The sequence below is a fragment of the Hyperoodon ampullatus genome (genome assembly GCF_949752795.1).
Source record: "Hyperoodon ampullatus genome assembly, chromosome: 4".
Taxonomy (NCBI): domain Eukaryota; kingdom Metazoa; phylum Chordata; class Mammalia; order Artiodactyla; family Ziphiidae; genus Hyperoodon; species Hyperoodon ampullatus.
Window position 1 is genome coordinate 36,566,985 of NC_136917.1, and position 26,554 is coordinate 36,593,538.

General features: G+C 58.6%; 1 protein-coding gene across 7 annotated transcripts in view; it reads right to left on the bottom strand.

Annotated features, from left to right (window-relative positions):
* CRTC1 (CREB regulated transcription coactivator 1) overlaps positions 1-26,554 on the bottom strand; it is a gene marked incomplete at its 5' end in the record, with an annotated part of 73,504 nt that overhangs the window by 3,727 nt on the left and 43,223 nt on the right. For 2 of the 7 annotated variants that reach the window (XM_079701652.1, XM_079701651.1), the window contains 10 exons: positions 2,723-2,827; positions 4,939-5,250; positions 7,191-7,324; positions 12,007-12,227; positions 12,705-12,745; positions 15,885-15,970; positions 18,043-18,137; positions 20,119-20,176; positions 21,187-21,328; positions 24,139-24,255. In XM_079701652.1, coding sequence (XP_079557778.1) covers positions 2,723-2,827; positions 4,939-5,250; positions 7,191-7,324; positions 12,007-12,227; positions 12,705-12,745; positions 15,885-15,970; positions 18,043-18,137; positions 20,119-20,176; positions 21,187-21,328; positions 24,139-24,255 — 1,311 coding nt within the window. Of the gene's footprint in view, positions 1-2,722; positions 2,828-4,938; positions 5,251-7,190; positions 7,325-12,006; positions 12,228-12,704; positions 12,746-15,884; positions 15,971-18,042; positions 18,138-20,118; positions 20,177-21,186; positions 21,329-22,864; positions 22,913-24,138; positions 24,256-26,554 lie in introns of all 7 variants that reach the window. The other 5 variants (XM_079701655.1, XM_079701653.1, XM_079701654.1 and 2 more) reach the window with 4 other exon arrangements.

Below are 26,554 nucleotides of genomic sequence, written 5' to 3' on the forward strand. Positions count from 1 at the left end.
GGCTGGGGATCCTCTGAGGCAGTGGAGATGCCAAGAATAGGAGTGTGGAGCCCCTGCCCATTCTTCAGATGCTGCCAGGGAGATGGCACGACAGTCTGGCGGGATGTGGAAGGGAGGAAAGGGATGGCCGTGTGTGTCGCCAGGTCACACCAGAGGCAACAGACCTGGGGAAACAGATGCCCCACCCAGGGCCCTCGGCGTCCCTGAGGCTGGGAGCTCTGGCCTGTTTCCTCCTCTGTAGAACAGGGTGACCTGCAGAAGTCGCTCCCCTGCGGCCGTTTCCAGGTCAGAGTCTTCACGGACCACAGGCCCTGGACCTCCCCGCTTTGAGCTCTCTATTCTAGAAAGGTCCCCGCGTTCTCTGACAACTGCCAAAGCTTGACTCTCAGGCCTCCATCCCAGAGAGGAGTTGGCCACAAAGCCCCCAGCCACTCTGCGTGTTCAGTGGACTGACCACAGAAAGGGACAGCCACTCCGGCTGGTGCGGTGGTTCCTGGGGATGCACATTCCATTCAAACACCAGGAAAGAGTTAAAAATGTGAAAGGAGTAAGAAGCAAAAAAGACAATGTGGCAAAAAGGCCACATTTGCCCTAAAAATCGCCAGCTTCAGGTTTGGAAAAGGGGGCTGTGAGGTTGCTGTGTTTACCTGTGAAGGAGGCAGATGATGGCCTTGGCTGAGGCCGGGGGCAGGCTGTTCTGGGGCACTTGACCCTGTCCCCATGACCTTGAGCCCAGAGAGGCCCGGCACACACAGGAGACCCCAGATATGGTTTCTCTTGTGAAGCTACCATGAGGGTTTGCCAGAAAGGTCTGCCCAGAATGGAAGGGCTGGGGCTGGAGGGGGCAGCACAAAGGAGCCAATTCCAGCTGCCTAAGGTTCAGGGTGCAGCCGGACACACGCAACATCCGCTTGGGGCCAAGTGGGGCAAGGCGGCTGCCTCGTGCATCCAGGGGAGATGCTGGCTGGGCCGGGGAGGCGTGGGGTGACCCAGGCCCATGGGGCTGATGAATGTGTCCCCAGAGATCCAGCTGCAGTGGGAAACCATGGTTTGCCCCCAAGCGAGCCCCTGGTTGGGGCCAGACAGCCTGCCGGCCCCGTCCTCACATCTGAATGAGCAGCCTGCCTCCCTGGCCAGTGCCCAATTGATGGACGGACAAACCAACACACAGACACGGGCTTGAGGAGACAGCAACATGCTTTCCGCTCAGAATGGCCCATTTTGGTTCAGGAGAACCTCTCCTGAGAGCGATCTGCTCCACCCTTAAATTCCCGTCCTGCCTCACGTACGGCAGGCGCCCTCTATTGCTGCCCCTGCCTGGACCAACTTCTCCCACTCCCACGTCCCCTCGGCACCACGTGACGAGACCAGACGCGAGAGCTCAGAGCCGACAGGGATGGACGGAGAGCATGCAGACACCAGGCTGACCCCCCGCCGGCCCCGAGCTCACTGCACCTTCCCTGCCTTCTGCGGAGTGGGGGGCTGCACGCCAACAGTCCCAGCGGGACCCCTGGCTGCCGTGGGTGGTGGAGGGAGCGCCCTGGGAGAGCCCCTCCTGTATCAGTGAGCCATGAGAACAGTCTCAGGTCCCCTGAGGGCTAGGCCTACTCTCCTGACACACAGGGCCTGGCTCGGGGTGCGTTGCTGCCAGCCTGGGAGATGGACAGCGGGGCATGTCGCCGGGGACAAGGGAGCCCACGTCCTGCCTGGAGGAAAGCTCCTCCCCCTGCTCTACCCGGGAAGTAAGGCCCTATCTTCCCCTGGCTGAGGAGACTTCAGGGTCTTGGGCACTGCAGTAGCTCCTGAGGTTTCCCAGCTTGGTGACGTTCTGGGGATGGGGTGGTGAGGTCCTGGGGAGGCTCTGCTGCTACAGAGAGAAGTCTGGGGCCTGGATGTCAGTTTTGCAGGAACCCCTTCTCCCCTGATGGAAGGTTCCAGACAGAATGCAGCCATGGGTGGAGCAGAGCCAAGAGGGATTCTGAGGAACCTGGAAGGGGTGTGTGTGTGCGTGTCTGTGTCAGAGATCGGGGTCCCGTGGTGCCTGGTGTGGAGGGAGGGAAAACCTGAGTCTGATAGACATGATCTAGCCCTGCCTGTTGCCTGGGGCAAGCCTCAGTCTCCTCATCTGTGGAGAGAGGACAAGGACACTGGAGGGGCTACTTCCTGTGCTGGGGGTCTGAAGGCGAGAGACACGCCATCCTAAAGGGCGGAGGGGGCTGAAGAGTCAGAGCCCCCATCACAGGCTGGCCGTCACCTCAGCTGCACCCTGATGCAGGGGGAGCACGCCTCCACCTCCAGAAGCCTGGAAGCAGGAGGCCTCAGGGCGGGCAGACCTGGGTGGGGATGGGTGCACGGGCTGCTCGATGCCTGCTCTGAGCCGCACACCGGGCTCGGCATCCTAGCCACGGGGTGAGGAGCTGGGGCGAAGGCGACACCAACGTCACCAATGCAAATGGGGAGCCCGCCAACCCCACCTGGGGCTTGGCGTGGACCACAGAGACGCCGAGGGAATGTGACAGCTCCAGGAGAGGGTGCCTTCTCCTTGGCCACTGCCCAGGGTGGCCGCCCCTCACCGGTCCCCACCCCGGTGGAGTGAACAAGATGGGGTGGAGTGAGACGGGAGGCACAGATGGCGGACAGACAGGTGGATGGGGGACACGTGGGGGGGGTGCCAGCTAGGCTGGAGTGGGGGAGGCCGGGGAGGGGAGGCGGCGTCCCTTACTTGCGGGGAGCTCCCGGGGGAGAAGCCTTGATTGGAGACGGGTGAGGTGGGAGACTGGTTGGCTGGGGAGCCAGCGCTAGTACGGTACTGCTGCAGAGCCGGCGCCTGTGACGACAGACAGGTCAGGATGCTCGCGGGGCCCCAGGCCTGGCTTCCCGGGACTGGCTGTTCACTGCTGACACCCCTGGCAGGGCCCCCATCCCTCAGGTGAGCTGAATACCCAGGGCACCTGCAGGAGGGCACCTGAGCCCAGGGCCTCAAGGGGCCCTACCTCCAAACCCAACTCTGGGAGGGGTGGGGGCATTCCATCAGAGAGCATGGAACCCAGCCTCACAGAATCGCCCTGGGGGGCTGGGGAGGGAAGGAGGGATCAGGCTCTACTCAGCAGGTTTTAGAGCACTCACACGAACGCACACCACACCCACGTATGTGTGCACACAGCCGCACACGTGTGAACACGCACACCCGCACAGGCAGGGAAGGCCCAGGGCCAGTCAGATGCCCTCGGGCTAACAGCCAAGGCCGTCTGGGGCACACTGCAGGGTTCCTGGCGCCGGGCAGTCACTATCACTGGTATTGCTTGGGACAAGTCCGCCAGGTTATGCTGTCCACCGACTTCCAAAGAACGGCCACCTCCTCACTCGAATGACAAAGGGTCTTGGCTTCTTATCAGACTCCTGGGGGGCAGGACAGGCTAGGCCAGGACCTGGATTTAGACCCTGCTCTGGTCCTACCCAGTGAGGCCCTGCTGTGTGCCTCTGGGCAAGCTGCCTGACCTCTCTGAACTTGTTCAATGAGACCCAGCCGGCCGGCCCAGGGCTCCCTAAGTGCTATGTCTCCTTCATTTCCTCAGCGGCCTGTTCTGAGCAGTTTGGGATGGGGGTTGAGCCCAGATGGGGCAGGGGGCTCGTGCATCAGGGTGTGGGTGTCAGAGACATCAGCGTGGTCACTTGGCAATGACCAGCTCAGGCCTTCTTCGGGTTGAAAAGAGGGGAATGACCAGAGGGACATTCTCCTCGCTTGGGTGGATCTACAGAAACTCACAGAGGAGGCCACTGGAATCTGAGCCCTGAGGGAGCCACCACTCCCACGGGAGGGGAGGGGGTTGCCCGACAACAGCGCCCTGACCCGAGAGCCTGGCCTGGATAGCCCATGTCTCCAAAGTCCCCCCAGCTCCACAGAGAGGCACCGCCATGGCAGGGTGTCATGGAACTGGGTGCCCCAGGCAGCCCCAGTGTCAGGGCCACCTCCGTACCTGCTGTGTGTCTGCCCAAGGCAAGGCTTGGGTGCAGTCCCATCCAAGGGGACCCCTGAGGTCTGCCCTCTGAGGGATCAGAGCAGCCTGGAAATGTGGGTTTCTACCTGTTGGGTTACCTGCCCGCCCTGGCCAACCTGGGGGGGGGGGGCGGCCTGTTCTTCACAGAGCACATGATGTTCTGATGACATTTATCCTGGGGCTGGCAGCCATGGGCCAAGTGAGTGGGGAGGACTGGCTGGGCCCCAAATGTGGCTCCCTGTTCCTCTGGATGTGGCCAAAGGTAGCTGTGACCACTCCCTTCCCATCAGGGCAACCTGGGTGAAAGTCTGAACAAGCAGGAAGGTTTGGGGTGCAGGGGTCAAAACCTAGCACTTGTTACCCCAAGCCTGGCCCCAGGCAAGGGGTCCCATGGTCTGAGCTGCAGGCCCCCGGCCCAGGGCACTGTGCTGTATGAACCACAGAACTGGCTTCATCCCTTCTTCTCCTCCAAGTTCATCTCCATCCCTCTGGCTCTCAGAAGTCAACTCCCGAGGCCCTGAGAGCTCCGTGTTCTCCCTGCCTCTGAGGAAGCCTTGTCTCGGGTGGGAAGGGCTGAGGGGGGCAATCGGGGCCATGGGGGAGGGCTTGGCAGCCAGACGTGGGGTGGCCCGTCCTGGGTGAAGTCTGGGGCACCTGACCCCTGCTTGTGCCTCAGTTTCCCCATCTATACCGAGGTGACAAACTTGGCTTGAGGATTCCAGGGAGAATACCCCACTGAGCTCCCAGCCCCAGGCAGTGTTTGCCTCAGCCCCAACCCCTGGCCGAGTTGGCCTCAAAGTGGAGCCTCGAGGTGGCTGCAGATAAAGCCAGGCACCCTGACACTCCTCCTGCAGGTCTGATGGTGGTCTCCCACAGCCCCTGGGCTCCTCCTGCACAAGCCCCATCCCCCGCCCCCCGTCAGGCCCCGCCCCGGGCTTACCGAGGCAGTGTCGATTCCCATCGGCGGCTGGCCCGAGTTCTCTGGGGGGGACTGGGGGAGAGAGGATGGTACCGTGACCGCAAGCGGGGGCAGTTGGGGCCCCCGAGTCAGGCTGGCGCTCGGCATCAGGGAGCCGCCCTGGGGGAGGCCGACAGGCACCTGCGGGGGCGGCGGGGGCGGCTGCTGCTGGGACGCAGGCGGCGGCGGGGGCGGGGGCTGAGGCTGAGGCGGCGGCGGCTGCTGAGAGCCCGCCTGGGTGAAGAAGGCGTAGGGCAGCTGCTGCTCCAGAGACAGGGCGTCCATGGCCACGGCCTGAACGGAGAGGAGGGCATCAGGTGGGACACATGCTCAAAGGAGTGGGCCGGGCAGGCTGTGAGCACCTGGCCCCCAGGGGACCCCCATGGCCTGGCGTGATTGACACTGAAGTGAGAGATGAACAGAGGGATGTCCAGACCCTGGACCAGGGAAGCGAAGAGGGCTTCCCCCAAGGCCCACGGAGGCCTGGGCTGCAGCTCAGTAGGCCTGCCCCCAGTGAGCCTTTCTCACTGCACACCCCTCCACACTTGCAGAGACTCAGGATGCTCCACCTCCATCCCCCACCTCTCTGAGCTGGAGTTTCCCCACTGTGGGCAGGCACAGGGCACCACGCTCTGGTAGCCCAGCGGGGAGCCAGCACCTAGCCCCTGTGGGGTCCTGCCAGGGAGAAGGAACCCCCTCCCGCCACCCTGCAGCCTGGGCACCAAGGGGAGGCTGGAGACGATGGGGCTGACGGAGGCCCCTGTGTGGTCACTCGGCAATGACCAGATCGGGCCCCTCTTGGATTTGGAAAGAGGAAAATAACCAGAGGCAAGTTTTCCAGGCTCACGAGTCTGCGCTCCTGCCCTCTGAGGGAGGCTGGGTATGCCCAGGAGCTACAGGATGTAAACACTTAGCAGAACGCAGGAAAGGAGTGGCCGGAAAGGAGTTTCCGGAAAGGGAAGGCAGGCCTCAGGGGTGGGGCGTGGCGGGGAGGGGAGAAGAGGCTGGGGTCAGGGATGAAGAGACTGAAGACACAGCCGCTAGGAGCCATGCATGGCTCTGTTTGGATCCTGATCTGAACAAGAACTGTACAAGAGACAGAGACACGGTGGGGAGCCGAGACCAGGCCGGGCATCGGAAGGTATAGAAGAACTACTGTTAATTTCGTTGTGGGTAGATAAGACCATCGAGGTCACGTTAAAAACCAAAGAAACAAGGGCTTCCCTGGTGGCGCAGTGGTTGAGTCCGCCTGCTGATGCAGGGGACGCGGGTTCGTGCCCCAGTCCGGGAAGATCCCACATGCAGCAGAGCGGCTGGGCCCGTGAGCCACGGCCGCTGGGCCTGCACGTCCGGAGACTGTGCTCCGCAGCGGGAGAGGCCACAACAGTGAGAGGCCCACGTACCACAAAAAAGAAAGAAAGAAAGAAAGAAAAAAACCAAAGAAACAATATTATCTATTAGGGACTGAAAAGCAGACAAAATGGACAAATTCCTCAGAACACACAAACTACCGAAACGGACCCAAGAAGGAAAAGGACGTCTGAGTAGGACCGATATTGAGTAAGGAGGTGGGATCAGCCACCAAAAACTTTCCAGTGAAGATCTGCCAGACCGCAGCACCTTCACTGAATTCTACCAAACGTTCAAAGAAGAATTAATACCAATGCTTCTCAAACTGTTCAAAAAAATAGAAGAGGAGGGAACACTTCCTAACTCGTTCTACGAGCCTGGATTGACCAAAAAAGAGAAGATTCCAATTATGGAAATCGGAAACGAAAGGGGCAACGTTACTAACCACTTCACAGAAATAAAAAGGATTATGAGAGTACTCCGAACAACTGTATGCTGGCACGTGGGATAACTTTGATGAAACGGACCAACTCCTAGACACACACAAAACTACCAAAGACGCAGACGAAGCAAATATGGTAAATTGGGGGGGGGGGGAAACCTTCTCTAAACATTTTATTTTGGGAAATTGCAGCTAGATCTTAAAGAAGAGAACAGCATAATAAAGGATGCCCAGTCACACGGGCACAAGCTAACAGCCATGATGGGCACAGGGGAATCCAGGCCACTGATTTCTGCATTCCCCGTGCGTTTGAAAATTTGACAACAAAAAGCAAAACAAATGTTGGCAGGATTTTCAGGATTCTGCTCCCTGGAAGGAGCGTGAGCCCTCCCAGAGAGGCAGAGCCGGGCCCCACCTCCCCCGCCCCCCTGAGCCCTCGCACCTGAGTGATGGGTGACAGTGGGGAGAGAGTGGGCGACACCTGCTGGGCCTGCTGCCGCCTTGCCTCCGTGCTCAGGGACAGCGGGCTGACGCCGGCCGGGCGGTGCTGCGGTGAGGAGCCAGGTGTGCTCATCCCTGAAAGGAAGGGAGGGTGGGCATGATGCCAGCCACTGGGATCATGGCAGGGGGCACTCACACACCCAGGGTCATTGCTGAGGACAGTCCAATCGCTCAGACAGACGCCAGTGGGCACATCCTGATCACCAAACCCGGGATGCCCCCTCTGAGGTCCCGATACCCTGACCTCAGGGTCCCCCAGCTCTGCATGGGCTCCCACCTCCAGTGCTGACGAACACTCTCCCCACAGATCCTGCCATCCCTCCAGGAGGGGCGTGTCCCGCAGGCCCTGCCAATCAGCGCTTCCCCACCTCTGGGCTACCGCATGATTGGCCCCCAGATGGACATGTGACTAGGCTGGCCAAATGAGACCCTGCCCAGGGGCTTTTGATGGGCTTTTGAGGTCCAGAATTGTGTGAGGAGGCATCCTGGTAACCACAAGGGAGCTGAGGGGCAGAGATAGCACCTGAGCCCCAAATCCAGCCATGCTGGCACTTCCCTGGTTTCAGAGACAGCCCCCCTCCTTTTTTTTTTCTATAATGGCTTGGGTTTTGGTTAGCTCCAACCAAATCGGTGCTGCCTGATGCTGCAGTTTCTTCTTGAGCCTCATCGTTCTCCTCACCCTCATTCCGTGAACGTGCCCCTTCCCATAACTGCTCCTTTGGCCAGATCTCCTCTTGGCCCCTGACCTCTGTATCTGGCAGCCCTTCCCCCCACATCACACACCCACAACCGCCTCCTCCCACCTCATGCACTCCCCATGCTGCAGCACCAACCCCACCAGGATGCCTGAGCAAGAAACTCAGTTATTTGATCTTCTTCCTGATGGAGCTTTTGCTGGGGGGGCTCCAAGTCACCCCTTCCCTCACCCTGGCCCCCTCCCCCAGCAATATGATCCCTGGATGTGTCTGCTGTGAAGGAGCTAAGTGAGGTCAAGTTCAGTGTGTTGGGGCCTGCCAGATGATCCTGGGGCACTGTGCCAGGGAAGCAATGGGCCCCCTGATGCTGGGGGCAGGAAGGGAGCCCTGGGGGCCTGTCCTGATCACCCCAGGCTCAGTTTCTTTGTCCTCTCCAGTTCACCATGAGGCCCTAAGGAGGTCGTGAGCAAGCTCAGAGAGAACCTGGCCTGCAGTCAAGGCCAGGTGAAGGTGCCTGACTCACTGGGGGAGCCGGGCCCACTCCGCGGAGGGCACCAGATCAACCTGGTTCCAGCGGGTGAGGCGGCAGTTTCCAGGGCTGGCAAGAATGCACCCAGCATACACTGAGGGGAGATGACGGGCAGCCTTCCCTCCACCCCAGGCAGCTGTTCACTGGGGCCGTGTCATCTGTGCAAGGCGAGCCCGGTCACGCCTGCACTTCCCCTCGGATGCCCTGGCAGCTCCACTCGGCTGAGCACTGCTGGGGGGGCCTGGCACCGTCGACAGCTCCTGTAGCAGAGCCCCCGGGGTCCAGTTTCTGCACAGACCTTGGGCCCAGAATCAGGCTGCTGCAAACACAGTGACGTCAAGGGAGCCATCGACAGAGGCCTAGTCAGGAGGAGTCCGGAAGACGCCTGCTGAGAGCACACTGGGAGTCGGGACCCTGCACCGCTCCCTCGTCTTCTCTGAGCATCCGACGCTTCATGTGTCCGGCGGGCCGAGGAACGCTCAACACGCACGTCGGGAGCAGATGTCGGGGCTTGGTAAGCAGCAGAGGTAGATGCCAAGAGTGACGGGCACAGAGGGGCGACGGGGACAGGAGGGGCCCGCAGCAAACTGGAGTGCTCTAGCCCAGCTTGAGGCACACGACCTCGACCCACCATTGCTGGGCCTGACTCTTCAAGATAAGCTGGAAATCCAGGTTTTTACGTGCATATTTGAATGTCAATTCAAAGTCTCACACACACAATCGTAGGAAAGCCAAAATACACTGGGGGGCTGGATTTGGCCCTTCGGCTGCCGCCTGTGACGTCTGTCCTGAAGGCAAGGGAGTTTTTAATCCTCTGCTAGGCTGTAACCTGAGCTCCTGGGCTCACATGGGGTGGCCACCACCCCTGAGACACCAGTTGGGCCAGGAGGGCCGAGGGATGCCTTGCTGTTGAGTTCCTTTTGACAACCTGGATCAACTTTAGGAAAAGAAGTGGGGCCAGCTGGAAGGGAAGCCTAGCGTGGGCAGGGAGAGCTGCCAGGGGAGGGCAGCGCAGGTGGCAGGAGCCCACCCCAGTGGCATGGAAGCCCTGTGCACGGGGCTAGCCGGCCACGGAGCTGTGCAGGGAAGGAGGACCTCAGCCTGCCCACTTCCCGCTTCCGGCGCGCAGCCAGGGAAACGACTTTGGCAAACTTGGAAGGAGATGAGAGGGGCCACTGTCTCCCTGGCGGCGGAGGCCTCCGTCCTCCTCCTCCACCGGCTCCCGTCCTGACTGCAGGGTGGGCCTGGTGGTACGGGGGGCGATCTCCATGTGTGCCAGGGGCCGGCGGCTCTGCTTGATTTAAAACACATCTGGAGAGTGAGGCCCCCGCCAGGCGAGCTGCTGGAGCGCGGCAGGTTCGCAAACAGCCGAACACATGTCAGACATTACCAGGCCGAAGCTCTGAGCCAGGCAGGCTGGGGTCTGGGCCCCACGCTCGGGGTCTGCACTCGTTCCCGCATCTACGGTTTTCACATGTGTTGTGTTTTCCTGTACTTGTTTAGACTCGGCGCGGGCTGGAGGTGCGAGGCTCCCAGGCGGGCGCTGGGGGGCTGCCAAGGGCCCTCCAGTGGAGGGGGTGGTGCCCTGGAGGCTGCTGCCAAGGCGTGAGGAGAAAAACGGGGGCCGGGAAACAGCGACTCTCTGCCGGAGGGCCAGCAGCTCCAGGGCCGACCTGATTTCTTGCCTTGCACAGGCATCTGTGGATGCTGCCCACCCACTGGTGTCTTGCAAGGGCCACGGATCTGGGGCTCCCCTGAATCTGCTCGTTTTGCCTTCTGGGCCTTCCCTGGAGGTGTGGGTGGGTGAGTGGGGTGCACACGGCCAGGGCCAGTATCCTCTGCCCAATGGCTGAGCCTCAGTGGGCACGGGGCCAGGTGCATGGGAAAAAGAACACAGCCTGAATGGCATGAGGCAGAATGTCACTCTCCTCTTCACCACTCTGGCCTCCATCTCCTCGCCTAAATACCTAGGGAATGTCTGTACCACCCTCAACACCCCTCACCTGGTCCTGGCCCGGTCGGCACCAAAGCCGGGAATGACTCCGGGCTCCTCGCTCTCCTTCACTCCCTGAATCAACCCGGCTCCAAGGCTGGCCAACTTCACCCTGAAATCTCTCTGCAAAGCTCCCAATGGGGCTCTGCCCTGGCCCAGGGGCTGCCTCCTATTCCTCACAGTCAGCTTCTCCCCGGGGCAGTCAGAGGAAGTGTGGCAAACACGAATCTGAGTGTGTGATTCTCTCTCAGAAAACCCTGCGTGGCGCTACCCACCATGCTCGGGGCGGAGGTGCCGTGGGCCTGTGGATGGGGTGAGCGCTGACCTGTGCTGTGGCTCCAGGACACAGGGAGGGCATAGCGAGGCAGTGCTCTCACCGACCGCCGAGTCCAGACACATGTGGGGACACATGTGAGTCCCCACGGCCCCTCCTGCCCGTCCCACCGCCAGGCTGTTGGGGGCCCGTCCTGTCTCCTCCCTGGGCGCAAACCCACGCCTCCCACAGTCAACGTGGGTAGAGGGGTTAGAGCAAGGGCGTGGGAGATCAAGGCCCAGCACAGGGGACAGACGAAAGAGCAAAACAGTGACTCAAGAGCAGCACGGTGAGTGCAGAAAAGCAACCCAGTGTGAGAGGGGGCAGGGGCAGGGAGTCAGGAAGGCCTGCAGAGGGGAGGGGAGGCGGTCTGCGTAGGGAATGGGATGAGGAGCCTGGAGGAGCGCTGTGTGGGTGGGGTGGCATGTGCAAAGGCCCCACGGTGGTCGGCGGTAAGCCTGTTGGCTGGAGAGGAGTCGGCATGGGCAGCAGGAATTAGGGGGCCCCGCGGGTCTCAAGCTTTCACTAGGGAGGAAACTGAGGCGCTGTGCAAGGTCCTGACCAGAGGAGGGCCATGAGCTGATGGCCCTTCTGGGTGAAGAGGCAGGGGCTGGGCGGGGAGCAAGCAGATGGAGGCCATGCAGGGGAGAGGGTCTGAGTGGAGAAGGACACCTCCAGGGTCCCTGCCTGAGTCATAGGAGGACGGTGCTGCCAGAAGTCCCAAGGAGGAGCAGGGTTGGGGCAGCACCGGGGGATACTGGGACAGGTCAGGGGCCCATGAAACGTCCTCAGGGGAGGGGGCCGGGCTGGAGCATCCTAAGCAGGCAGCCACGGTCGGGGGATTGGGGGGTCGGGGTTGGGGGAGTGGGAGAGGTGGGGGAGAGGAACAGATCAGGCCTGTCCCTTGATGAGGGGCATGAGGAAAGCCTGGCCCACCCCAACTCTCTGAAGCCCCCAGCTCCCCCTAAGAACCATGGTCCCATCCCTGGGGGCATGAGCTTTCCCAGCCCTGGTCCTCTGCCCAGGCTGTGCCCTCTGCCCAGATGCCTTTCCCCTTGGGTCAGCCTGGCAACCCTGAACCCCCATGGTGGACTCTGTGCTCCACCCCCATGCCTGGCATTTTGGACGTGACCCTGCTAAGTTATCATTCAAACACACTTGTCATTCTCACTAGACGGTGACCTCTGTCAGGGAAGGGAGTGTCCCCGCCACCCAGCCCGGCCTTACCCTGGCCGGCACCGCCGATGCCCAGGTGTGTCAGGTTGGCTGCGAGGTTGCCGGTGCTGCTGGAGCTGCTCAGCGCGGGGAAGGTGGGCTCCTCGGGGTCCAGCGGGGTCGGGAGGGGGGAGGGGAAGTGGATGTTGGTCAGGTCAGGCAGGGAGCCCCCCGTGTTGTGGGTGGCAGGGATCAGGGCTGTAGTGTTTTCCTGGTCGGCGGATGGAAAGATGCTGGGGGGAAAGGCCAGACAGAGGGGGCGGTGAGCTCTCGGGGTGGCGGCTGGCCTGTTCTCCCACGAAAGCTGTGGCAGGGGCGGAGAAGGCTGGTGCAAAAAAATTCGCAGGCGCAAAATGACACCCCATAATTAGGCACCGCCCTGCTGGAGAAACAACTGTCAGCACCTCCAGTGGGACCTCAGGAAGCAGCCTATCCCTGCGGGATGGGGGCTGGGGTGAGGGTCCTCCCACTGCCCAGGAAAAGGGTGTGTCTGAGGGGTGAGTGTGCTGGGGCTAGGACAGGGACTCTGTCATCTCAGGGAAGGAGGGGTAGGAGTGTACCCCTGCGGTGGGGCTTGCTGGGTGGCTGCCAGCGGCACAGTGCCCCTCTTGTCAGGATATGTAGCCTCATGAGCGGAGGGGAAGCCCTGGCATCGTCCAAGCAGCCCAGGGTGGCCTTGGGCACACAGGGTGGGCCCTGCTGAGACTTACTTGATTCCAGGGACCTCGCAGGACTTGGGCCTGGACCCCGTCTGAAAGAGAAGACAGCAGAGGCTGAGCTGGCCTCCTCATGTGCACTGCTCCTCCTCACAACATGGCTTCTCCCCACCAGGGCTAAGAAATGCTCAACAAGAGTGGAGTTTATCTGCAGATGAAGAACACGTGGCCCCATGGGATTGGGGGGGGGCCTGCCCCAGACACACCCAGGGGCAAACCAAGAGTTGTGTGGAGATGGTCTTTCTACAGCCCCCTCCCAGCTTCCACTCTGTCTACCTGTGGGCACGGCCCAGGGGTGGTGTGGTCCCCTGTGAGAGCAGGCACTGGGGAAGAAGAGGAAGCTTGCCCACTCTTCACATCTGAACCCCCCAGGGCTGTACCATGGCTGTTAGCAGCCAGCCGGGGGGCAGGGTCACTGAAAACCCAGGGGCCTCCAGGCTAACACCCTGTGTCACTCCTGAATCGAGGCAGGCAGGGCTCCAGTGGCAGGGGCTGCCTCTGTTCCATGTGCCTCTGTCCATGGCAAGGAAGGACACCACGCGGAGAAGTCTGAGAAGGCTCAAACCGCATGCCCTAAGTAACACAGAGGGCGCTCCCCACACCCCCTGCTGACACGCCTTGCAGCGGTGTGGTGCCCCAGAGCTGCGACTCCCACGGCGACCCCGGTGCTGACGTGCTCTCTGGCCCACGCGGCCCAAGGACAGAGACCGTAGCTGCCCTGGAGACCAGCCCCGGGGAGAGGGTCCCAGAGAAATCCTGTTTCCCCTTCTGTGAACCCGGGACACTATCACCATCCAAGAACTGCAGGCTCCAGGCAGGGTCCCCAGACCTGTTCAAGGACAAAGGAGGAAACTCTCTTCCGATGGAAGCAGACATGACTGGACAGAACCTGGCATGCCAGTGGAGGGCTCGGCTGTGTCACGTTCCCTTATTCCTCTCTGCCTCTCGGGCCCTGGGGCAGACACTCCTGGCTGACATGCTACAGGAGCGTGGACACACCGGCGGGGGGGGCTAGGCCTGCCTCCCATGCACACACCCAGTGCGGTGGGGTGGGGGAGGCCCCACTGGCAGTGACTGGGGAGCCCAAGGGGGGACATGTGACCAGCAGGCATTTAGCCCCTGCAGGGAATGCCGGAGGAACGGGTTTCTACTTGGCCACAGGCTCCTTAATTCCGTGGGTAAACACTCGCTTCATTACCAGATTTTTTACTAAGCACTTTGACAATGACTTTTTCTAAAGAATCTTTTCAAAAGCATTCCACGAATGTTATGGGATCCTAACAGATTTCTAAACAGTATTAAAAATTCACCCATCACCCCCCACCCCACCCCCAACAAATCCACAGGAATTCCTTTACTGACATCCTCACAGATGCATCGTTTTTGAGCGGCAGTTAAAGGAAGTCTCGCCAAGATGCTGGGCTCTGCCACCATCTTCTCACTCCCAGGATGCTGGGGCCGTCCCCCTCCCCAGAGTCAAGATGCTGGCCATCTTCACTTTCTTTATGGTAGCACCACGTTTGGGCATGTGTAGGGACCCTGCTGTCCTTACTGACGCACCTCTCTGCAACTAGACGTTTCAGTTACTTTTTGACTTTGTTTGGGTTGTTAGAATTTTTAAGTTTCTCCCCCCAAGTTTGAAAATCATATGCGTTCCTTGTGCAAAACTGGAACATGCAGACAGGGATTAAAAGGCCAACAGTGCTGCTCACACCTGCACTCGGGTCTCCCCCAGGGCCTGGTCCTGCACACCCAGGGATCTGTTGGCATCATTACGTGTCTTGTGCCTTTCTAAACAGCTTTATCCTGCTCTTTCCACATACCAGTTTTATCACAAGTCTCTCATGCCTTTAAAATTCCTTCAAAGATCCCAACCCATACACACAGAGCTTTCCACACGAGGGACTGAGGACAGTTTCCTTATAAATCCCCTACTGTCAAACATTCAGGTTGTTTCCTGTTGATTTCAAACGTTCTGAACACATGCCTTTGAGGAACATAGTGCTGTTTGCTCATTCATCATCTCCCTCCGAGTTCCTGACAGGGTTTCAATTTTTTTTTTAAAAAAACATTCAAAATCGCTTCAGTGTTAATGCATTTTTGTTCTATTCAAATTCGTTGAAATCTGTATTCATGGCACGAATTCTATCTTATCACTAGACATTTTTGTAGGTTGAACTTGAGAAATTTGTTTCTGGACCTGGAAATAACACAGAAATCCCAATCCAACTGGGAATTCCAAGCAGACTCTGTACTCTAATAAAAGCTGCAATTATTGTGCAAGTGAATGGAAGTTTATGTTTAAGAATGAGGACAGGGAACTCCCTGGAGGTCCAGTGGTTAGGATTCCGTGCTTCTACTGCAGGGGGCACGATTTCAATCCCTGGTTGGGGAACTAAGATCCCGCGTGCTGTGCGGTGCAACAGAAAAAAAAAAAAGAATGACGATAAACGATGATAATTACCCAATACTGTGGGTTAGTAGAACGATCACAGGCTAAAAATTAGGAGGTATATGTTCTAAACCCTAAGTATCTTCACCACCTTGGGCAAATCACTTAACTTCCCTGGCTTCAATTTCTTTCTTCCTTTTTTCATTGAGGTATAATTCGCATATAATATTAGTTTCAGGTGTACAATATCATAATCCTCTATTTGTATATACTGCAGTGGTCACCACAATAAGTCTAGTTAATAGTTAACATCCATCACTACACATAAAAATATGGAACGCTGTGTGAATCTGCACATAATCCTTGTACAGGGGCCATGTTAATCTTCCCTGCACTGTTCCAATTTTAGTATACATGCTGCCAAAGTGAACATAGATTTTAATTCTTTACATGGTTTTCACCAGTGTAACAGGCCTGCCATTAGTATTCAAGGCTTATGCGACTGGTCAAAACTGAATGAGGTTTAGGCAATTCCCTGGTGGTCCAGTGGTTAGGACTCCAAGCACTCACTGCCAAGGGCCCAGGTTCAATCCCTGGTTGGGGAACTAAGATCCCGCAAGCTGTGCAGCACAGCCAAAAAAAAAACATTGAATGAGGCTCACACTTCAGGGAAGGCAACACTCCCCCAATGTGCTATTCCACCATCTTCACGTGGGTTGTGCTAAAAAAAAAAAAGAAAGATCAAGAAGGAAAACCACTTCCGAAAACCCTTAGGCTCTTACCTTCTTGGTGTCCCATGCTTGCTTAGAAAGGTTCTTGTCCATCTCTGATGTGGTCTCCTCCATTCCAGGGACTGTTAATAGTAAGACTGGGGTGGGGTGGGGTTGGAGAAGAAGGAGAAGCAGAAAAGGAATCTTTGCAGCTGTGTGGTGGCACCAGGAGGGCACTTCCCTGACATACAGAGTCACGACCGTGATATGAATGAAACTGCCCCAACAGTAACTTCTGGGGATTGTACTAAAGTAAAAAAGAGTTTCGTTAAAAAAAAAAAAAGAAAGAAAGAAAAAGAAAAGTTAAAAAAAAAAAAGTCAGAGAACCTGTGACTTAAAAAGAAATGAAAATGAAAGCTCTGGAGCTAAGGACGTGTGTCGACTCTGTCTCTCACAGGACCCACTCAGGCCTCGGGCTGCAGAGAACAGCCAAGAATCTCTCCCCGTCTCCCATGACGGGTCGCCTCACCCCGTGCACCCCACCTACAGCCCTGTGGACACCTGCCTCCCCCTCTGGGCTGTCAGCACCCAGAGGCCGGGCCCCTCTTGGGCTTTTGGCACCAAGCCACGTAGCTCAACGTAGTCTGAGGTCGATCCAACCATGGTAGCTACGGCTCCGTGAGTTAGCTGCAATGCCAACCAGTCCCAGAGGAGGAAAGGAGGAGAGAGAAGGTCTAAGGGACTGGATGGGTATCGTTCGAGGCCCTGGAACCAGCTGTGCCTGAAGGCCCCTTTCCTTAAAACTTTCAGTTAATGTGAGATTCAACACTTTCTTTATGAGATCCAATTTCTTGATGCCTGTTGGAGGTTCCGTTTTTCACCTGCAACAGCACCACTACGAACATAATTAGAAGGAGGAGGTTAATTCCTCCTTCTAGAATCCTGGACTGGGCGATGGGAGGACAGCCAGGCTAACACCAGACTTCATTACTGCCTGGGCCCCTCCTAGAGGAACAGGGAGAGGTGATGTGTCCCACGCCCCCACCCCCACCCCCGCCAAGGCCAACTGGACTCTGAGCTGCCAGGGGTCCTTCCACAGTCACAAAGAGTCCCTGGGGAGGGCGAAGCCCACTCACCCACCCCCCCAAAGCCCCAAGTTCCTGGAGGACCCCCCTCAGGATAGACGGCACCCTCTGAATTGCCCCCAGCATCAGGAACAGGAGGGAAGTGCCAGGTCCATTCTCGTCACCCCTAGGCATTTGGAATCCTCACTTTTATTATGGAGACATTCCCATCTGCAGTCTCGCCTTTGATGCCCAATGAGCTGGAAAGATCACATGAGGAGAGCCCCTGCCCACCAAGGGGTGAAGTTCTGGTTGACCATCCTTCTATCAGCAAAATCTCCCCGGTATGTTTACATACTCGCACAGTGAAACGCTACCAAAAAAGTGGTGAACATTTGGACCTGCAGTGTAAACGATTAACTGTCTAGTTTCAGCGTCTTGGAGCAGATCAGGCCCACATGGGTTTCTAGGGCTGGCCTCACAGCATCACACTCCCCTCTCTGGGTGACACTGCCCCAGTTTTTAAGATGCCATGTACCTTCCTGGAAGGTCCCAGGGATGCTGCCTCCATACCTGGCTCCAAGAAGGAACTGAGGCCTGGGCACAGATCTGCCCCAGCTGCAGGGGTGTGTGCATGACCCAGTTGGAAAGGAGGCTCTGGACAAGAGTTAGGAAACAGTTAGCCTCTTTTCCACCCACTGTTGCCAGGACAGACCCTGTGGACCAAGAGGTTCTGAGCATCAGAGCCGGGAAATGATCCAGTGTGAAGCCCTGGATCAAACGGTACCTGAAGCTGAACATCTAGCTCCGACTGTTGGTCACGAGCTGATAAATGCCCCTTTTCCCCGGGCCTGCTGCTCCCAACATTTGAAAGAATCTGCAAGGCCCCCAGACTGCACGGCCATACCCTGAATCCATGATCAGAAGCTAATCTGAGGTTGCAGGGACTGTTTTCTCTGTCTAGAAAACTCCTACGCACTCCTCAAAATCCAAATCAAATAGCGCCATCTCAGAGTTTCCCTGAACCCCTCCCCTTGTCCCACAGCACCTGCTGAGTCTTCCTTCTCAGGTCTGTCCACCTACATATTTGTGACCTCTGGGAGCACAGCGGTCACCCACTGGACTTGCATGACCCCAGGAAAGACACCCATGGGCCCCATTGATACCTTTTTTCTGGTGCACGTCCTGGGACCCACCCGTAAAAGGCTCTGGCTGGGTGGGTGTCATTGTGCTCTGGTGCAGGGCAGAGTCAGAATTGGTCCTGGGGAGAGGAGAAAGACAGTGAGCCTTGGCCCCAAAGGGGACGAAGGGACAGTCCTGGCTCCACTCTATCTGGGACCCACCCGATAGAACAGGGTGGCAGTCATGGGTCATTTTTGTGAGCTGCATACCTGAGCAAAAACCCTGAAGAACCACAACAGTGATTGTGGTTTTAGTCTGCAAAGGCTGCAGCAGAGCTGTCCCTTCATTCCTAACCAGCCCCTGCCCATCCCTGCCCCTTCGATGGCCTTCACGGCTTTAGGGAAAAGGTAGTGCTTTCCTGTTGAAACCCTGAAGAGAGAGGGCCTGACAGTCCCACAGTGGCCCAGCCTTGGGAGTATGAACCCATCATGGAGCCCCCTACTGGTGACCAATGGCCAAGGGGGGGTCTTGCTCCAACCAGCCCAGTGTTCCCAGGAGTCTGGGAGAGGCTCCACTCTCTGCCCCAGTAACACAATCTGCCCCCAGCTGCAGGTGCCTGGAGGGAGGGTCCTCAGAAAAACCCCTCAGCTGCCTAGGAAACCAGGGGCAGCCATGGGGAGCTGGGCAGACACGCAAAGGGCAGGTCCAGCTGCACAGCCAATTCAGGGAAAGAGCCACACACCCTCAACGGGGATGTCCCAGACACTGAGAGTGACGTAGAGGAAACTTGGTTCAAGGACAACAGCAGGTTACAGAGGACCGGGCTGTCTCTGACCCTGGGGCCAGCTAAGCTGTGAGGAGCCAGGGGAATCCTGGCTCCCCAACAGCTGTCTGTCCCTGAGCAAGTGTTCTGACCTCTCTGCACGCTTTCTTATGCCTAAAATGGGGCGGATAACAGCACCAACTCCACAGAGCTCTGTGCGTCTTACATCAGTTAATGTATGTGATGGTTGAAATAGGACCTGGTATATAAGCACGTGCTTGGTGGGCATTTAATTATGTCTTTTAATTAATTAATTAATTAATTAATTTTTGGCTGCATTGGGTCTTCATTGTTGGGTCTTAGTTGCTGCACGTGGACTTTCTCTAGTTGTGGCGAGCGGGGGCTACTCTTCATTGCGGTGCGTGGGCTTCTCACGGTGGTGGCTTCTCCTGTTGCAGAGCTTGGGCTCTAGGCACGCGGGCTTCAGTAGTTGTGGCACGCGGGCTCAGTAGCTGTGGCTGAGCGCAGGCTCAATAGTTGTGGCTCACGGGCTTAGATGCTCCGCGGCATGTAGGATCTTCCCGGACCAGGGATCAAACCCGTGTCCCCTGCATTGGCAGGCAGATTCTCAACCACTGTGCCACCAGGGAAGTCCCTAATTACGGAAGTCCCTAATTGAATGATATATTTTGTGCTGTGTTTTTTTTTAACAGCTTGCTTACTTTGGGTTTTTGTTTACTCAAGTCACCTACATATGTTTTATTGTGTGTGTGTGCTAAAATAAATATAAAATTTGCCTTTTTAACCATTTTTAAGTATACACTTCTATGTCATTAAGTACATTCACACTGGTGTGCAACTATCACCTGTGTTATTGTAGGTATTTATATTAACTATATTATTGTTATTATCTTAGATCTTCCTAGATGATGGCATTATGGACTTTTTTTTTCATCTTCTAGATGCATTTATGTATTTTCCTAATCTTCTAGTAATAAATATTTCATACTTTTCCAATCAAATTTTCTTTGGCTTTTCAGGAATGTGGGAAACAATCATAACAGAGCATTAAATAAAGCAAGTGACAACACTGAATATTCACTACGATCCCAACTTTGTTTAAAAAAGAAAAGGAAAAAAAAAGTCATAAATAGAGGGGAAAAAAAAAAATCCCTGGAAGACCCCAAAACTGTGACCTCATTGTTTACAGGGATAGAGCTGATTTCTAGAAACTTCTGGATGCTTCTAAGTTTTGTCATTTTTAAGTGACTGCGTATTGGTTTTCCAAGCACAGCCACGATGAAAGTATAGTTTTGTTTCCAATGAAAGGGCTGGGGGTTGGCTCTGGGTCACTGACCTTCTCCAGCTGGTGTCCGCAGGTGGCGAGAGGTACACGGTGCCATATGGGCAGCTGTCTGCGTGAGTATGAGTTAAGGGGATGGTGCTGTCAGCTGAGGCCCTGCCCTGAGCCCCAAGAACCCTGCGCTGGCCAGCCCGAGTAGCCAGGCTGCTGGGAGCCGGCAAACAGCTGGGGCCTCGGGGCGGGGGCCTTTCCTGCCTGGCTGCGAGCAGCCCCCAGGGTGCAGCCCCATCCACCTAGCACTCAGCACTCACCCCCTGCAAGCGCACGTGCAGGCTGCACCCCTTCCAAGAGGGGCCTCAGCCATGAAACGGGGGCCCGTAGGGGGGGCTGCAGGGAGTCTAGTTCAGCTGACCCCGGTCTTGACTCTTAACTTTGGGCTGACGGGGTGACTCCCAGGGCCCGAGGGCTTGGTCTGGCGCCCAGTTGCTCAGGCTCCCCCAGCCCATGGAAACGAGAACCAGGAAAGAACAGGCTTCTCTGTTCTAGAGAGCCAGGGTTCCCAGGAGCAGCCACTCAGACCGTAGTGGCGGGGGAGACTGGCTGGTTAAGTACCAAGGGGCAGCCAAGTCGGTGGGGCGGGGGGTATTCCTCACAACCTCTCTGCTTGGCAGAGGTGCAAAGGCAAATTTTGTGTCTTCAGATCAAGCCTCCCTCTGATCTGTGTCTGGCTCAGATCCCCCTCGGCCCCACTGCCTTGGCTCCATATGGCCCCCAGAGGGGTCCACCATCATGGCCCTGACATGTGGGTGCCCTGCTCACAGCCTTCCTGGGCCCCACTGCCCAGTCAGGCATCTGAGTGTACCCTTCCAACTCTCATCTCAGGCTGTGTGCTCCAGTGGGCTACTCTGTGTCACTGTTCCCTGTGCTCCCCTAGGCCCTGCCTAGCTAAAGGCTCCTCAGCTTGCACTGCCTCCTCCAGGATTGCCATGCAATGGCACCCCCTCTTGGTGGGGCCCAGTAGCCCTGGAGGACTGGAGCAGCCCTGATTCTATCACAGAGCTGGCAGCAGGCAGGTCCATCAGCTGGATGAAGTGGTCCCCGCCCCCATCCTCTGGGAAAAGGATATCTGCCTTCCATGTTTGTCCACTGAGAGGGGCCGGCGATGTGGGGAGCCAAGGCGGCCACGCTCCCGGTACACTCTGTCCACTAGCCCATGGTGCCGGGTAGTTCGGCTGGTGTCCAGGCCTGAGGACTGGAAGGGTGTCTGGGGGTGGGGAGGGAGAAGAGGAAGAGATGGAAAAAAAGAGAGGAACCCAAACCACGGTTACCAGCTGTGGTCCAAGATCTGACCCCAGCTCTGCCCACAGGATCTCACCTCAGGGTCCCTCTACAACGCCCCTGCCCAGTTCTGGAGACATCCTCGGCTACTCCAGACGGGCTTCCTTTCCTCCTCGGCCCCTGCCCCCAGCCTCCGAGCACTGTAGGGGTGGCGGCGAGCTGGGGTTCCAGGTGCCGGGGCGGCAGGCGTGCAGTGCAGCTGGCATGCACGGGCCAGGCAGAGCGGTGCAAGCTCGGGGCCCGGAGCCGGCCAGGGTGCCAGGGGTGCAGACGGCCCGAGCACCCCCTCCCAGCCTCGCCAGGTGCAGACAGGCCTCCGCCCTCTCTCTCCGGGCCTGGCCGGCCTCCTCTCCCCACCTACGTCATCCCTGGAGGGGCCTGCCAAGAGACAGCCCCAGGGCTTCCAGCCCAGGACGTCAGGGGCCCACCTGGCCAAGTGCTGGCTCCCTGGAGGCTCCTCGTGGAGCTTGGGGCTGGTCCTGATTGAGACTCGGCCCCCACGCACTCTCCCCCACGGCCTTGTCCCAGCACCACCGGCAGCCAAGTGCAGGCACTTTCCGGAGCCCTGGCCCACAGCTTGGCTGGATGGGGCTCCCTTCCAGCACCTGGGGCTGGCATGAGGCCCCCAGTCACGCCCGGCTCCCACTCCTGGCTCCATGCTCCTGAGGTCCCCAGGAGCCTGCTCTCCACCAGCCCTGGTGCCACGGGCCCCTCACCATCTGACTAGGGTGAGACTGGCAGCCTTAGCTAGCTCTGGATGCAGCTACCAGCCTCCTACCTGGCCATCTGGCCCTCGGGCCCTTCTGTCTTCTCTGGGCAGCCAGGCAAAAAGCAATTTCCTCCAGAAGACTGCCACTGGCTGGCTCACTGCTCTTCTCCACCTGTCCGAAAACCTCGGATAGCATTCAGGGCTGACTGCTCTCCCTGGCGTCCGGGGACCCCTGGCGTCCGGGGACCCCGTCTTTCTCTGACCCAGCAAGGACGCTGCCAGCTTGGGTCTTTCTGTGCTTCTGCCTCCAAAAGGCTGTGGGCCCGGGAGATAGCAGTGACCGAGGGAGGGTAGGAATGTCCAGGCACAGACGCCAGAGGACAGGGGCCGTTCATCTCCTCCCAGAGATGCCTGGAAGCCCAGAGGGGAAACCAAGGCGGCTGAAGCAGAGCCAGAGGCACAGAGAAGCTCAGGCCCAGCTCGCCAGGCCGAGTTAGGATCCGCGCACACGCGTGTGTGCATGTGTCACAGGAACGAACCATGCAGCGTTGGCACGCATGCTAGGATCCCCCAGGAAAGGGGTCTCTCGACGCGACCATGTGCACTTCCCCAGAGAAGGGGGTGCAGAGCGAATCTGCTCCCGTTTGGCAGACCGGACACCTCCCGCTGGGCCACGGGGGCGGCCGCACAGGAATACCCAGCGCCCACACACGTGCCGGGGATGCCGAGGCCTCAGCCCAGGGGCTCATTTACCAGAGAGACAGGAGCCGCTGCCAGAGCCTCCCCCAGATATCCGCTGGGCTGAAAATGCAAAGAACCAAGACTTTGAGACACTCCTGCCTCGCCTGGCCCCCCAGTGGGAAGCCCAACAGGCCCCCATGCACCCTCGGCCCTCGGGGGCTCTATAGTGGCCTCAGGCAGGGCCAAGCTTGGGGATGCCCAGAGAGACACTGTCCTTGACGGAGGAGGGGATGGGGAAACAGAGGAAGAGGGGAGCCAGGGAGGAGAGGAGAAAACCCAAACTAGAAAGGGCCCTGACAAAGAGGTGAAGCTTTTGGAGCATGTCAAGATCAGCATGACAGCCCCATGCATCTATCTGCTCTGACGTGGAGGCCATCTGAGGAGGGCCGTGCTCCAAGAGGCCTGGGGATTCAGAGCTGAGCCAGCCGGATCCCAAGCCAGCCTGTGGGACCCTGGGCTGGTACCCTGCCATATCCCAGCAGCAGTGTGGGAGGAGTACAAGCTGGGGAATGACTGCGGGGTGGGTGGGGACTGAGATCCCTGTGAGACCGACCCAGCTCCACCTGGCCTGTCAACATACTAACGGACATGGCTGTTTCTGGGGCTCTGTCCCGGCAACGGGACAAGTGCGTGGCTGTTCGGTGGACCTGTCCCTGCAGAGTCCAGACATCGTGCTGGAGTGGGGGGGCCCAGCTATCAGCCCAGCTCCTGGGCCCACCGTGCCCCCACTTCCACCTGCAGACCAGGGTCGAGGGACATGGCCCGGGAGAAGAGGCCGGCCCTGCACCGGGCAGGCGGTGGACCTTATCTGTTCTTATTTATGATAAGGACGTGCGCGGCAGCTATGCGGCCTGCGGGAGCCGTGCTGTGTGGGTCTCTGCCAGAAAACGTTTGCAGACAAGTGGGGTCAGGCTGAGGGGCCTCCTTCTGAGAATTGCTGGGCTTGCGGATTACTGAAGCGGGACGGAGCCAAGCCCCAGAGGCCCTGAGCGGTTCCCGCTGCCGCACAGCCGGCCAACAGGTGTAGCGGCTGCCGAAACACTCACAGCCAGACCTCGGCCTCTCTGCAGGCTCTGCTGACAGAGGATGGGCAGGGGGGATCCGGGTGAGGCCTGGCCAGGCCATCCCAGGGGAAGGAGTAGGTGGGGGCTGGGTGGGCGGCGGCAACTGTCTGGTGACCCCAGCTGTTCACAGGCTGTCATGCACGCTCTCTTGCTCTGTGGCCAGGGCCCAGACTGCAACACACTCCAGGTGGGAGGTGGTGTGGGAGAGGAATGGGGGCTTACCTGGAAGGGCAGATCCACGGTGCCGCTCCCAATCTGGTTCACGTTGGGCAGGGAACCGCCATAGTACTGGCCACGGCTTGGGCCCAGCTGCAGGTACTGGGACTTTTGGAGCTGGAGCTGCAAGAGAGAAACCGACAGCTATAGCGTAGGGGGAGCGGGGGTTGGGGGGGGTGGTTCCTGAGCACACCCTGTGGAGCGCCATTCCCGAGGGCCCCAAGTAGTGGAGTCAGTGGCACCAGGCACAGAGGGTGTGGCAACCCCATGACTCAGATTCTCAAAGGAGCCATGATTCTCTCCACCAAAACCAGCAGAATCAGAGACCCGAGACGCCCAGGTGGCCCTCCCCAGGCAGGGAAACTCGCCCTGGGGGTGCTGCCTCCATGAACTTGAGGGGGCGTCGCCAGCTGATTCAGACAATTTGTGAATAAGCAAGAGTATCAAGTGGACCTGGAGCCTGGAGCCTGTGCAGGAGGCCCCTCACCCCCCCGGGGGAACCATTTCTTATCACGCCAAAGGCTGCGTTCCTGGGGTGTGGGCCAGAGGCTGCAAATTTACGCCCGGACACAGGAGAAATTGTCTTTCCACTGGCCTGAATCAGAGAGGCCAGCTCAGAAGTGCAGTGCTGGCTTTCAAAGTGCAGCATGTACAATCCCTCTGACAGCACACACAGGGCGAGAGGGTCTGCCAGACCCCGCCTGAGTTCTAAGGAGTCCTGCCCAAGCCCCCAGGCTCCTTCTGCCTGTCCCGCCAGCCTCACGCATTACAGAGCCTTCATCTGGGGTGGCTGCATCCCTGCACAGTCCTCTGCCCATCACTCGCGTGGGGGATTCATCCTGCTGGGCCAGGCCTCAGAACCAGGAGTCCGGGGCTCCCTGACCAGCCACGGCTGCCTTGGCGCGGGGCTGGGACCTGGCCTTTCCTCGCTGGAGCATCGATTCCACTTTGCCAGGAATAGCAGATGCTCGTGACCTGGTTGACACCACTGGTGGCCCTAGGCCGTCAGCCAGGTCCCCAAAGCCCGTCAGTCTGCCCAGGCTGGGATGCAGGTGCTGTGACGAAGGGGTGGCAGCTGGGCAGCCGGGGAGAGGTGGGTGTCCGCTCCAGCCGGCTGGGGCGGTTGCTAGGGTCGACGCTGTGTACACAACAAGACCGGCTCACGTTCCCTCACAAACAGCTCCTGGCAGCGCTCCGTTTGCTGTCCGCCCACACCACCCGGCTCTCCCACGCCAGTCCCGGCTTCCTGGGGGGCCTCCGACACCGGAGGGGGAAGTGAAGCTCGGGAACTGGCTGCTCGCCCGGCCGAGCACCTCACCCAGGTAAACAGCTGTTTCCTGCGAGCTGCGGTGGAGCCAGGAGGGAGATTGACCTTGCTCCGTTCCTCCGCGGGTGGTTCTCAGGCATCTGTAGGGTCCGGCCCAGGCTCTGTCTCCAATGGCTGGAGACGCTCACGGTGAACACCCCACTGTGTCCCTCCCTGCGGTTGCACGAGATGAAATAGGCTGGCCCCCGATCAGGAGAGGTGGGGAGGCCAAGCAGGATGGGCGATGGGCACGGGTTACCTTGGACCCGAGACCTGCCCCCCACAGCCCCTTCTTGTGTCTGAGCCACGTGGCAGGAAGTCGCCTTACATCCACCTCTCAAGAACCACCTCTAGAGTACCATGTGGCCCTGGGGAGCTACAGCCCCCTTCTGGGCCTCAGTTACCCCCTGTCTAGAGTGGGTGGTCCAGGTGAGCGTGTGTGCACAAACGCCAGGTGTGTGATACAGGAAGTGCTTATAACACACGTGCTTCTGTCACAGGCTGAACTGCCAGCTCTGGAAACCGCAGCATCCAGGAAAGTACTCTGCAAAGCTGCCACGTTCCGGGCCAGAGGGAGCCCAGACTGGGGACAGGCTGCTCACGGCTTGTGCGCTGCTGCAACAGCGGCCCTCCGGCGGAGGCTTTCTTTCCCTTGATGGTTCCCAACCCCCATCCACTGTGCTTTGGGAATGTCAGGCTTTGTGGTGCGGCCTCTGGAGTGGACACAGTGCGGGGCTCCACTCGTCCTTTGGGGGACCCCTGTGCTCACCCTCAGTTGTATGTGGGGCTGTGCAGGAGAGTTGACCTGGCCCAGGGCAGTTTGACCTTTGCCCCCAGCTCCTGGGAAGTGAAAGCCCTGCCTGATACAGTGTCTCTGTTTGCCTAGGTCCTCGGGCCACGCTGGGTATCTATGCCAACAGTGTGACTGCGGGTGGAGGTCTCAGGCCAATGCAATACCAGCTCACCCTCTGCAGCAGCTGGAGACAGCAGTCAGCAGAGTCTGCGTGGCGAACCCCAATAAAAACCCTGGACACCAAGGCTTGGGGCACATCCCTGGTTGACAGTCCCCATGTATGTCATCACACACTGGTGCTGGGAGAAGCAAGCACTGTCCAT